The sequence below is a fragment of the Leptodactylus fuscus genome, chromosome 2 (genome assembly GCF_031893055.1).
Source record: "Leptodactylus fuscus isolate aLepFus1 chromosome 2, aLepFus1.hap2, whole genome shotgun sequence".
Classification (NCBI taxonomy): domain Eukaryota; kingdom Metazoa; phylum Chordata; class Amphibia; order Anura; family Leptodactylidae; genus Leptodactylus; species Leptodactylus fuscus.
In genome coordinates this window covers 173,922,355-173,934,514 of record NC_134266.1, presented here as the reverse complement: position 1 = coordinate 173,934,514, position 12,160 = coordinate 173,922,355, and the positions used below count along the sequence as shown (strand labels likewise).

The following is a 12,160-nucleotide window of genomic DNA, read 5'->3' as shown; positions in this document are numbered from 1 at the left end:
GCGTTCCTGGCCTGCTAACAGAAAATTACCGTAATGACTCTAGTATAAGCCGAGGAGCACTTTTTCAGCACAAAAACTGTGCTGAAAAACTCGGCTTATACTCGAGTATATACGGTATATTGTACTATTATAGCATGGCACATGAGTATCAGCTGGGATTGGAACTAAATGCTAATGACTGAAAAATATTATTATTAAGAAAAATAATACAGTTTAAAATTACCCTTCCCCATTTTATTTTATTTTATTAATGTAGATTGTGAGCCCCACACAGAGCTCACAATGTACATTTTTCCCTATCAGTATGTCTTTGGAGTATGGGATGGAAATCTATGCAAATGCGAGGAGAACATACAAACTCCTTGCAGATGGTTTACCCTTCCCCATTTTACAAATAATATATATATATATATTTTTTAATTAAAAATCGAAAATTCAATATTTTGGCGGGGGTGAAAGTGGTTCAATCAACAATTTGGTATTTTAAATACATATTAAATATTGAAGCCTGCCCAGTGCATCCACTAGCTACACAAGAATACTTTTATATGCTCATCACAGAATGGATTATCAGTGCTCTATAGATAAAACACCAACAGAGATATCTATGCATGTACTCTGCACAGGAACGCTTGTCCACAAAGAACAAATCAATGGGAAATTTGTGGCATAAAAAGAAAACTCAATACAGCTATATTATTAGTTATCCAAACAGGGTGAACTTATATTAAACTATTAAATCAGCCGAGCCTGGAAACATTTGCCTTAGACAAGCGTTTTATAGGAATTTTTTCTCTTGAAAGAAAAACAGACAGACAATCTTATTCTATTAATTTGGTGTTTTGTTTGGATTACTGTATAAAACATTGACTCATTTAATTCCCATAAGACTGTATACACATGACTGTAGGGCACTGCAGGAAGGCTTTATGGCTCCCTAGTACTGACGGAGCCGGCCTATGTTAAGTGCCATGTATGGATCTATTCTGTCCTAGAAGTCATGCTTCTCTGTACACATATATGTCTGTATGGAATTCAGATATAAAAGACCCATGCACCTTATGTGAGTTCTCTTACAGTTCTATGCATATCAGAGCCATAATTCTACACTGTGCACTTACTTTCTCAGTCTTCCTCTCTTCTGTCTTGCAGCCTGTGTTGGTAGGGCTTGCAGTCGGCATACAGGTGACTGGGCCACTAGAAGCTTCAGCATTAATGCTGGTTGCAGTAACATTTGGAGGTGTGATGGCTGCTGCCGCTGAAGTTAAAGGGATAACTGGCCGACCACAGTGTACTGCAATAGTCTGTACAGAGCCCTGCTGCTGGGAAATGTGCTGTGGAGAAGCAGTTGAATGTTGTCTGTTTGGGCTAGCGGGAAGTCGAGATGGAGAACTGTGAGTCCTTATAGGTGATACAGTAGCTGTGGGACGTTCTTGAGGTTGTACTGAAGGATGTGCTAGAAGGCATAAACAAGAGAACCATACATTAAATAAATCACTACATATATATGGTATATCAAATCTCTACATAATGTATGTATGCATTTCCATAAAACTAAGATGTAAAGAAATATAAACATCAAGCTGTAGTCAATGAGAATATCCACTTTAACTGTCTATATAATAGCTATGTAACTCAATATATAGCTAATTCAAAAGGAGTCTTTCACCAGGGTGAAGCGTATTAAACCAGTAACACAGTAAGGATAGGTTCACATCAGCTTCTGAGAAGATTCTGCCGAAAATCAGCGGAGAAAAGAGTCCTGTACGCAGGACTTGCTCTCTGCCGGTTTCAGTATAAAAACGGTGTAACTGAGAGAGACACGACAGACCGCGTTATAGTCTTTGTGGTAACCTCCGTTTTGGCAGACGGCTCTCTCCGGCGCGAGTGTGAACCTAGCCTTAGACAGGTCAGGCTCACCTGAATGTAATGACTTTCTTCCTCATGAAAATTAATTTCTTTATTGCCCTTGGTGCTCCCGATTGCTCATTGAGAGATTGTGAAGTATATTACGGAGAAAATTACGCATCAAAAATCACTAGGGTTTTTTTTAAAAGTGAAGCTTCCAGGTCCACACAGTGTGTCAAAAAAAAAAAAAAAGCCTCAAAGAAGTTTCCTAATTCCAGAAGCAGACTTTTTTCAGCCTGCAAAAACACTCTGTGTGAACATACCTAAGGGCTAGTTCACACGGAGTAAACTGGCGTGTATTTTGGCGTGTAATTTTAAAATAAGACTCCCATTGACTTCAATGACATTTTTTTTACATGTTTAAAAAAAAAACGCCGAAATACACGTCAAAATACACATCAAAATACTCGTCAAAATACACACGTAAAATGTCATTGAAGTCAATGGAAGTCTTATTTTACACGTGTAAAATTACATGCCAAAATACACGTCAGTTTAGTCCATGTGAACTACCCCTAACTGGTTATGTTGCTGGTTTAATATGCCCACCCTGGTGATACTCCATTGAAATAAAGATACAGTTTATTATAGCAGAAACTGTTAAATACATTGCTATATCCCTGAAATTAAGGCTGTTGCTTTTTATCAACTTTTGGTAGCAAAACAGTCACAATAAAATCTTGGACAAATCTTTTTGAAGAAACAGGCTGGAATATCTTAAGTAGAAGATACATCATTTTGGCTAATCATATTCCAGTAACTATTATGTAATCCGGGTTCTGACACTTGCAATGTAGCAGCTTACACCAGTCTCTATGTAGCATTCAACAGACATACGTTTTTCCCTTACTATTCCTGTACAGTCTCATGTCTTGTCCCCTGATATTGTGGTTAGATTTTGCTGATCATTTGACTGGTAATTTTCTCTTGCCCTCCACTTCTGCACTGTCCTTTCTTATTGTTGCAAACCCCAACTCAGGACTGAACTCCCGAGTGAGCATGCAGCTAGACATCCAGTCACATAGCAACTTAACACCCTGTAGCTGCTGAAGCATTGCATCACATCACATCATGTTCAAACATACAATGTGAACGTGTGAATGTGCATGGTAAACAAAGGCTGATCTTCAGCCATTTTTCTATTTTCCTACAGCTCCTTATTGCAGTAGGACACGGAGTCAATGCCATCATCTTTAAAGGGGTATTCCCATAACTCTTGTTCTGCAGCCTGAAGGCTCTGTACTCTCTTCACTTCCTGGATTTCTCGCACATTGGTGGGCGGGGTTTCACTTGCTCTGCTATGATCCACAGCATGACGCTGATGTGGAAACTGATGTAGCAGGCTGGATTTGAGTCAGCTTGCATTACATACAGAGGTAACGGACTCCTTATCTCATCCCTTATCAGCCAAATTCAATTAAACCGGCTGATAAGTGGAAGAGCTGAAGATAGACAGCACAGTAATCCCGGAGCTCTCACCTTCCCCTCCCCTATATGAGGAGCTCCGTTGCTTGTCAGCCCCTCCCTACCCCCCTGAGAGCAGGCAGCTACGTCACTTGACAAATGAGCAGATAATCCCAAGGGCCAGTGTCAACAATGAAGTGAATAAATTAAGATAGCGGCCAAACAAAGCAGTTTTGATAAAGCAATGTATTTAGGAAAAGTCTTATATCCACATAAACTAGCAGTATAGATAGGATCCTTGTTATGGGACAACCCCTTTAACATAAGACCCTCTGCTACGGGGATCATTAATTCAGTATTTTACAGTACTATTGTAGAACATATAAACTGATTAGCAAACTCTTGATCTTTCTATGCTTGCCTTCAGTTTTATTTTTCTACTTACCCATCTGCACAGAGGTGCGCGTGTGGTTAATAGCTTGCTGGTTGGAGATCTTGGATGAATTGTTGTGAGAGGATGTTGGAGATTGGTGAGCATGTATCTGAGGTACAGTAATAGGGAGAACAGGTCTGACAACATTGGTACAATTTGTCATCCCGCCAGGAGATGCATGTGACGCTAATGGAGAACTTCTGCTTGTTAGTGGAACTCCCATGGTGCAGTTTCGTGACTGGGCAAGTCCAGCAGGCATCCTAATGCAGTGAAACAAAAACATGATGATAAATTCTGTAGACCCCCTACCCCTGGTAATATTTCCATAATGTTACAGGTTTATTTTGTAGGAATACAGATTAATCCCAGTGAATGCTGTTTCAAGTAACTTTTTTCTTAACTCTTAAATAGATGACTATAAATGAAAAGGTTACAAAAGTGATGGAAATGGGACATGATTCATAGTGACAAATACAATACAACCAGTGTAATAGTCTGTCAATGAGCTCACACAGAGTGCTATATAAAGCCCCTGTCTGCTCACTGGTCAAAACAGTTTTGTCCTATAAGTACTTTGGAGTGTTCCTGTTCCACCATGCCACAAAGACAAGTAGCAATTCCAATTGTGTCAGCCTCTGCAAGTCCCATATACTTTTAAAATACATGGTAGTAGTTGCTGGCTTCCTCCTCTGCCACTGAAAGAAAATTACAGGCGCAAAATTACACGTCGTATACGATCGTAACTCCCATTGAAATCAATGGGATCTTTTTGAGCGTGCAAACTGCTGACACGCGTATACGTGCCAGATTGCGCGCCACTTTACACCGTGTGAACTCCCCCTCAGGGAGAAAAAATTCCATTTTAATGATAGAATCCCTTTAAGGCCAGGGCCCCACGGGACATAAACGCCGCGATTTGCCCGCAGCGGAGACGCTGTGGGAAAAATCACGGCGTTGTACAGTTCAGGCAAAGTGGATGGGATTCATGCGAATCCCATCCCCACCTTGCGGAAAAGATCGCAGCACGGACACGCTGCGATTTGCAAAGCCGTTGCGGTTTTGCAAATCGCAGCATGTCAATTATATCTACGGAAACGCCGACGGCTTTCCTGTAGATATAGTGTTAAGAGAAAGTCCGCAGAGGAAAACTCTGTGAACTTTCCCTTAAAAGTGCTGCGGAAAGAACCGCAATGCTTCCCCTGGGTATAAAGATTGGAGGCTCGGGAGAGGTAAACAAACATAACAAACACTGTTACTTACCTCTTCACGCTCTGTACAGGCATCAGGCCTAGTTGTCTGATGACCCTTACTTCACTTGACCAGGACCTGCGTCCCGGGTCATGTGACAACCATACGTCATTAAAGATAGCCGAAACCACCGAAGACTGCAGCGGAGCAAGAGATAGGTGGGAACAAAAACTGTGTTTTTTATGTTTGATTAACCCCCCCCCCCCCCCGGGCTCCAATTATTATGCTCTGAGATCTGAAAAGACCCCAGAGTATAATAATTGGACATGGGTGTTTATTATGGGACATAATACTGTGTGCAGGGGCCACTATGGGGCAACACGGCGGGGTTGGTCGGTCAAGGTCTTCAGTGTCGGTCAGGAAGCAGGGGCGGCCCCATGTCAAAAGTTCGCCACGGGGCCCCACCATTCCTAGTTACGCTACTGCTCCACAGTGTCTTCACACAATATAATTCTCTAATAGAAGTTGCATATCCTAGTGTATAACTTGTGGCGGTGGTACAGGCAGGTCTACATCTTAGGCATAATTATCCACTATCATATGGTCTTATAAATGGGGCAGCAGTTCTACCTATTAAGGCTGACATCTCATCCCATGTAAGATAAGAAAGCCCCTAGCTTATAGGGTTGAGCCGATCTTGAGATTTCAGGATCGATTTTGAAATCCGATTTCCGATCATTTTCCATTCGAACCCGATCCCCATCGCAATTCTGATTCCAATGCAAGTCAATGGGATTTTTTTTTTCTAAGATTATTTTTAAAAGTTAAAAAAAGTTAACCCAAAACACATACAAGTTCTTAGAATGAACAGAAAGAGCAAGGAAACACTTAAATGGCCATAAAACATTGTGTTTTTAAAATATTGAAGCACATGAGCCTCAGTCATATGAGTGACCTCTCCCCAAGGAAGCATAGGCCTTATAAGTTTTATAATAAGTTTAAAATAAGTTTAAAATAAGTTTTTTCAGTAGTGTGGAGTCCACAAATTGAAGCATATGAGCCTCAGAAAAATTGTAACCTATACCAAAATTTTTTTTATGTGTAGGAGGAGCTAGAGAAAATCGATGAGACATTTTGTAACAACATCGTTTTCTTTATAATGCTCTTTCTGCCAACGGTGTAGGAAAACTCTTCCTGGTGCTACGATGGCTGACTAGGCCCTGCCTGAGGGTGTTGGTCAGCTATACCCAATACTGTGCAAGTGGCCCTTTTCCCGTGGCTTGTGCGCCTGCGCAGTCTGCTCTGCTCAAGGCCTGAGGCCTAAAAGTTACGAGCCTGCGCCGGAAGAAGATATTGAAGATGACGCTGCGGACGAAGAAGGAGGCGTCGCTGAGAGACACTTCTCTGGCAGCGGTGGGGATGCCCCCATCGTTGTTTGAGCGCTGGGGCCCTCCCCCATTGCTGCGAGAGAACTTATTTGCATACTATTTCTAAGGAACGGCGCAGCAGAGACCACGTCTAAAGGTAAGAGACGAATAGCCTTTCTAAAGGCTATTCAGACGTCTTATCCACACAAAAAAAAAAAAGGATTTAAAGGTAGAATCCCTTTAATGGCTAATGCTTAGTTGTCTTTGTTGAGGCCTATGACAGCAACATTAAATGTAGAGATATCAGACTGGAGACAGCATTTTTTGTTGCAGGTGGAAGACTATATGAAAACGCGCATAGACATCTTACCACAAGAGTCTTTCCTGCTGGACTACTGGGTGTCGAAGCTGCAAATGTGGCCTGAGCTTGCCCAGTACGCCCTGGGGTTACATTCCTGTCTAGCAGCTAGTGTCTCTGTGGAATGGTTTATAAGCATTCAGAATACTGGATTCGCCACACACCAGCAATGCTGATGCCTGTTTTTTCCCTTTGCCAACAGGTGGTTGAGCACTGGCCAGAGCACCTCTGTTGTGTCCTTTTACTTTTGTATGTTTTGGGGGCATGTCTTTTAATAAAATAGTAACTTCCAAGTAAAAAAAGCAGATTTTATTTAGTTGAGTGACTGGAGAGTTCCCCTTTTTTTGATGGGAACAGCTGCTCTGTTTCTTAGAAGAAAACGTAGATATACATTTTTTTCAAAGGTGAATATAGTTTGAGGACAGAGCTGCCTATTGGATATGGACAGCCACTGGTTGTCAGAAATGAACGGATGCCTTTCTGTGAAGGGTATATATATATATATATATATATATATATATATATATATATATATATATATATATCTGAGGACAGAACTGCCTATTGGATATGGACAGCCACTGGTTGTCAGAAATGAACGGATGCCTTTTTGTGAAATGTATATATATATCTGAGGACAGAACTGCCTATTGTATTATAGACAGGCACTGGTTGTCAGAAATGAACGAATGCCTTTTGTGAAAGGTATATACAGTCTGAGCAGTATAACACCTTCACTAGCACAGCTAAACACCTGCCTACACTGACCCTAGCTACCACTGAGATCCTCTCCCTAGCTAATATGTGCAAGCAAAATGGTGGCATCAGCATCATCACCGCCCTTATATAGGGTGGTGTGATGATGCTGCCGACAACCAATGAGATTACTGCCCATAGCTAACATGGTGCCTGAGTTGCAGGCATCATGTTAGCTGTTCCCACAATGATTGGCCAGTAGCTAAGCATTGTGGGAACATAACCTCCGACCTCGATCCCGCCGGAAAAGATCGTGTTCGGCATTCCGAACGCGATCGTGAAATTTACTCGATCGCCGATCGGAATGCGATCTTTTCCGAACCCCATCGCTCAACCCTAGTAGCTTAGTTACAGGGAGGTTAAGACCAGTTGTAGCTTAGTAACTATCCATAGGTGATATCAAATAGAGCCCAGAATGATGTTACCCCTTGCTGTAATGTGTCAGAATGATAATTGGCATAGAGCCCATGGTCTCTTCACATGGGAAGAGACAACTTATGGGTCCCCCTAAGGCACCTGCGCCCTCTCCAAACTCTCTAACTACATCCATGGCTATAGTTGTAATGGTTGAGATGACTAGTATAATGCTGACGCTTCACGTACTGGGAGGGAATTAATGCTACTCTGAACAAGAACCTACTCTCTAGATATATACAGATATGAGACACTTGCATAGTTTAAAGGCTTGGTAGTAAAACTGCAATATAAAGAAATGCATTGCTCAGTGCTTTCTGTATTCTCTAATATTTTATTATTGTCATTATTGTCAGTCTACAAAATCAATCACAGTGTAAACTAGTACTAATAATAAAAAGAGAGCTGAGCACTGGCTGAATCTTCCCATCTATCACACAGCAAATGTCAGCAACTTTTATAAATATGGAAATATTCAAGAGATAAAGAAAATCAACCTCCTTTGTGAATTCACTTTGAAGCTCTTTATTATAATTCATAGAACAAACACGTTTTTTTCCTACATTCTTTTGTGTTTGTTCTGCACCATTTTTTTAAATTGAAAAGGGCCTGACCTAATTCTCTATAAGATAGCTAGTGACATACAGCGGCCATGACTGCTGCATAGCTTAGAATAGGTAGTAGGTGTTCCAAAAGTTTAATGCAGTTTATATGCAAATGCTGCGGCTTGCTCACAGTGGTAATCTAACTGCACAGTATGAAAATTTATGCTGTAATAACCTCATTAAAGCACAACTTGCACTCAAGGCTGATTTCATATGGCTCTAAGTAAACTGTACAAAGTGGAAAACTTTTATTGAAAAACTGCATTACGTCATGCTTGTCAAGCTACAGGCAGCAAGGGATTTAAAGGGATTTTATGGGCAAAAAATATTTTTTAAAAAAAGTCTCTTAGAGCTATTATTGGGTTAATAAGTGCACCCATATACCTTTAGCCAGGTTTTGAGTGATTTCTGGGTGTCTCTATGAACTCCTGGTGCCTCCTGCATTTGTTTACCTGCTTCAGCTTCCTGCTATGTGACTTCCACACTCCCCCCTCCTTCCTCTGTCCCTCCCTCCTCTCTCTCTCCCTTCCTCCCATAACCCCCTCCCTCTCTAGCTGTCCCGTCCTTCTCTACCTACTCAGCTCAACCCCTGACCCCATTATACAGTATACTTACCTTCCTGCGAGACAGCTCCTCCCTCTTTACTGCAGGGTGATTTTGCAGGGTGTGCACTCTCTGCAGCAACAATCCAACTCTACTGTGCATGTGGAAGCTGTCCAGTAGAGGTGGATTATTGGCAGCAATGCACAAAGCAGATCTTGGAGAAGAGCGCGCACCCTGCAGAATCAGTAAAGAAGGAGGGGCCGTCTAACAGGAAGAAGCGTGGAGGGTAAGTAAAATAGGGTAGATGGGGATGGAGTACTAGGGATAATCCGTTTCCTGAAATGGGGAAGCGGTCATATGTCACCCCAGGGATATGGGTAACTATACATTTTTGATTAATTATGTTATATCTAGAAATCGGGGGGGGGGGAGAGGGTGTTTAGATTAGTGTAGGGATTTCCAGTTATCCCAGACAACCTCTTTAAGGAGAGGGACATTGCAAATGTTGTTGCAGTTTGCACTGAGTGAACTTTTTATTGCAAGGTCCTCTTGTTAGGAGTATTTAGGTTCATTGCTTTCTACTTTTCTTACCTTATTTCCTGGTTGATTAGTCTGTCCTCCCATTTGCACCTGGGAGGAGTGGTCTCTACTCTGTATTTAAACCCATGCCTCCCATGGTTCTGTGCTGAGTGTCTCTTTTACAGAGCTAGGCCTTAGCAGGAGGAATAGGTGGTGATCTGGGATAGAGGAAGTTCTGTGGTTGGTTTTTGGGAGGATTGGGTGAACTAGTTGGTGTGTGAGTATTCCCTTCTGTGTTCACCAATTCTACCTCTGTGTGTAATTGACTGTGTGAGTGAATTGCCTTATCCTTTGATTTCTACTCAGTTTCCCTGTGTTTGTTTCCTAATATGTAAGGTACCTTCCCATATTGGTTTGGGGGAATCCTTTCCCACATGTTTCCTGTGTGCTGCTTGTGTTGTTAGTCAGTGCACACCCTTGTCAGTCCCTGTCAGTAGAAGCTTCACTTGTTTGTTAGGGGTGACCCCCTTTTAGTCTCCAGTCCCTAGAGTTCTTATAGGGCATTCCTTCTCCCACTTCCATCTAGGCCTACGGTATCAGTGAGAGAGGAGCCGTCGGGGTCAGGCTTAACCTGAGAACAGCCGACCCACACCCGTGAGGCAGGGACCGGGATAGCTAGTGGGAGTAGTGCAGGGCGAGATTTCCTACTGCTATTCCTTAGCCCCTTTGCAGCTACCTGGACTGACATAACACCTCTATAGAAAGTTGTATAGATTTGCAGGAAGCAGTGAGTAGATAGATAGAAAGTAGTCAAAGTAGTCATGTAGCATTTTTAGCATGGCTTTCCTACTTCCCTTCTGTATATGTACTTGCTTGCTGAGTGAGCTGTAACTGGAGATCTTTGTGCATTTTGATCCACCAGTTGTCTCTCCCTGCTACTCTTTATCCCCTCTCACAGCACACACTCAGGCTGAAAAACTGCCATCCTTCTTTATATGACTCCATTATTTACTTGAGACGACTTTTTTTTTAAATTAAATACTACGGTATTCAAAATACTCGTACTCGAACGAGTACCACTCGCTATTCGAATGGAAAAGTTCGATGCAGAACCAGCATTGATTGGCCGAATGCTATACAGTCGGCCAATCAACGCTGGTTCTTCTCCTACCTTTAGAAGTCTTCTCCATGCAGCTTCCCCGCGGTGTCTTCCGGCTCTTCATTCACTCTGCCAGGCACTACATTTTCATGTAGTGCGGACATGCACAGTCGGCTCTGCCCAGGCCCGATGCCTGGCAGAGTGAATTCAGAGCCGGAAGATGCCACGGGGACGCTGCACGGAGAAGACTTCTCGGAGGATCCAGCCCGACCCTCACTCGTGGACTTGGTAAGTGTAATTTGATCGAATGTTGCCTACCCCTGTAACGAGCATTTTCCCCCAAAGACTATAATAGGATTCGATATTCGATTTGAGTAGTCAAATATTGAGCGGCTACTCGAAACGAATATCGAACATTTTACTGTTCGCTCATCTCTAATTATAATACATGGCTAGCTCTCATTTCTAGGTTGCATGACCAGTAATGTAATGTCCTGTGCGTTTTATTTTTTTCTGCGTGGGGTATTACTTGTTGTCATTGTATACACACATAGAGACCACTCCCTGGTAATACTACATTTGTTCAATATTAATTTTTTTCTATTAAACAATTAATAGCTTCCTCAAAGCTCTAAACATAACAAAGATGAAGTTTATATTCTGTGTATACTAAGACATTCACAATAGTTTATTTCCTCATGCTATCCATATACCAAACACATAAATTACCATCTCATTCATGTAGTAAAAGATGGCACAGAAAGTTAGCCTGAAAAGACAAAACAAAAGCAGATGTTCTGTATTCAGCTTCTGGGCTGTTTGGCAATCTTTGTTCCCAATGTTCTCTATTTATTGGGCAAAAAACATGTTAGTTGTATCAAACATTCCATAAAAGATCATGCCTCAATGAATAGGCAGCTGTTTTCCCTTCTCTTGAATCGAATTAAATATAGAAACATACACATTTAGTGCAGAAAGTAAATCCAAATAATTTCTATATGAATTCATCCCTATCAAATGTCATAAGCAACTTGAAATCTTATCTCTTTTTTTCAAGACTGTTGCTTTCTTTGCCACACTTGTAACTCTTATACTCTTGGACATGATTTCAAGGAATAGATAACATTTATTAACTATGGAAAAGCTTATGAGTGTTAGATCAATAAGGGTCTTACTGGTGGTGTTACCATAAAAGGGGAGCCAAGTTCTTAATTCCTTCTTCACAGTACATAGGGATCAACTGTAAAGTAATTGCCTCTTAAACAATTCTTCAGTAATTAAATTTGTTGATTAAGCAGTTTCCAAAGCTGCAGAAACTGACAGATCAAAAATAGCAAACAGAACAAGGTGGGGACACAGCCAAAGTTTCACTTGTAGGCACAACAACCTTAGTGATGGCTGTGAACAGTGCGCACTGAAAAGTACGATGACTGCAAGTAGAATTACACATACTAAGTCTTGTGATGTAGTATTTTTATGATTCATGCCGGATCTATTGATAAGGTAAAGGGAGTCTACCACCTTAAATACGTATATTCAATTGTCCCCACCAGGTTACAGAGCACA

At 41.6% G+C, this 12,160-nt stretch overlaps 1 protein-coding gene across 4 annotated transcripts in view; it reads right to left on the bottom strand.

Annotated features, from left to right (window-relative positions):
- Positions 1–12,160, bottom strand: part of SH3RF3 (SH3 domain containing ring finger 3) — a 334,675-nt gene that overhangs the window by 16,104 nt on the left and 306,411 nt on the right. For all 4 annotated transcript variants that reach the window (XR_012715086.1, XR_012715087.1, XR_012715088.1 and 1 more), the window contains 2 exons: positions 3,758–4,005; positions 1,122–1,456 (listed from right to left, as the gene is read on the bottom strand). Coding sequence is in view for 1 of the 4 variants with exons in the window: in XM_075265116.1 (XP_075121217.1) it covers positions 1,122–1,456; positions 3,758–4,005 (583 nt within the window). In the remaining 3 variants the exon portion in view is untranslated. The remainder of the gene's footprint in view (positions 1–1,121; positions 1,457–3,757; positions 4,006–12,160) is intronic.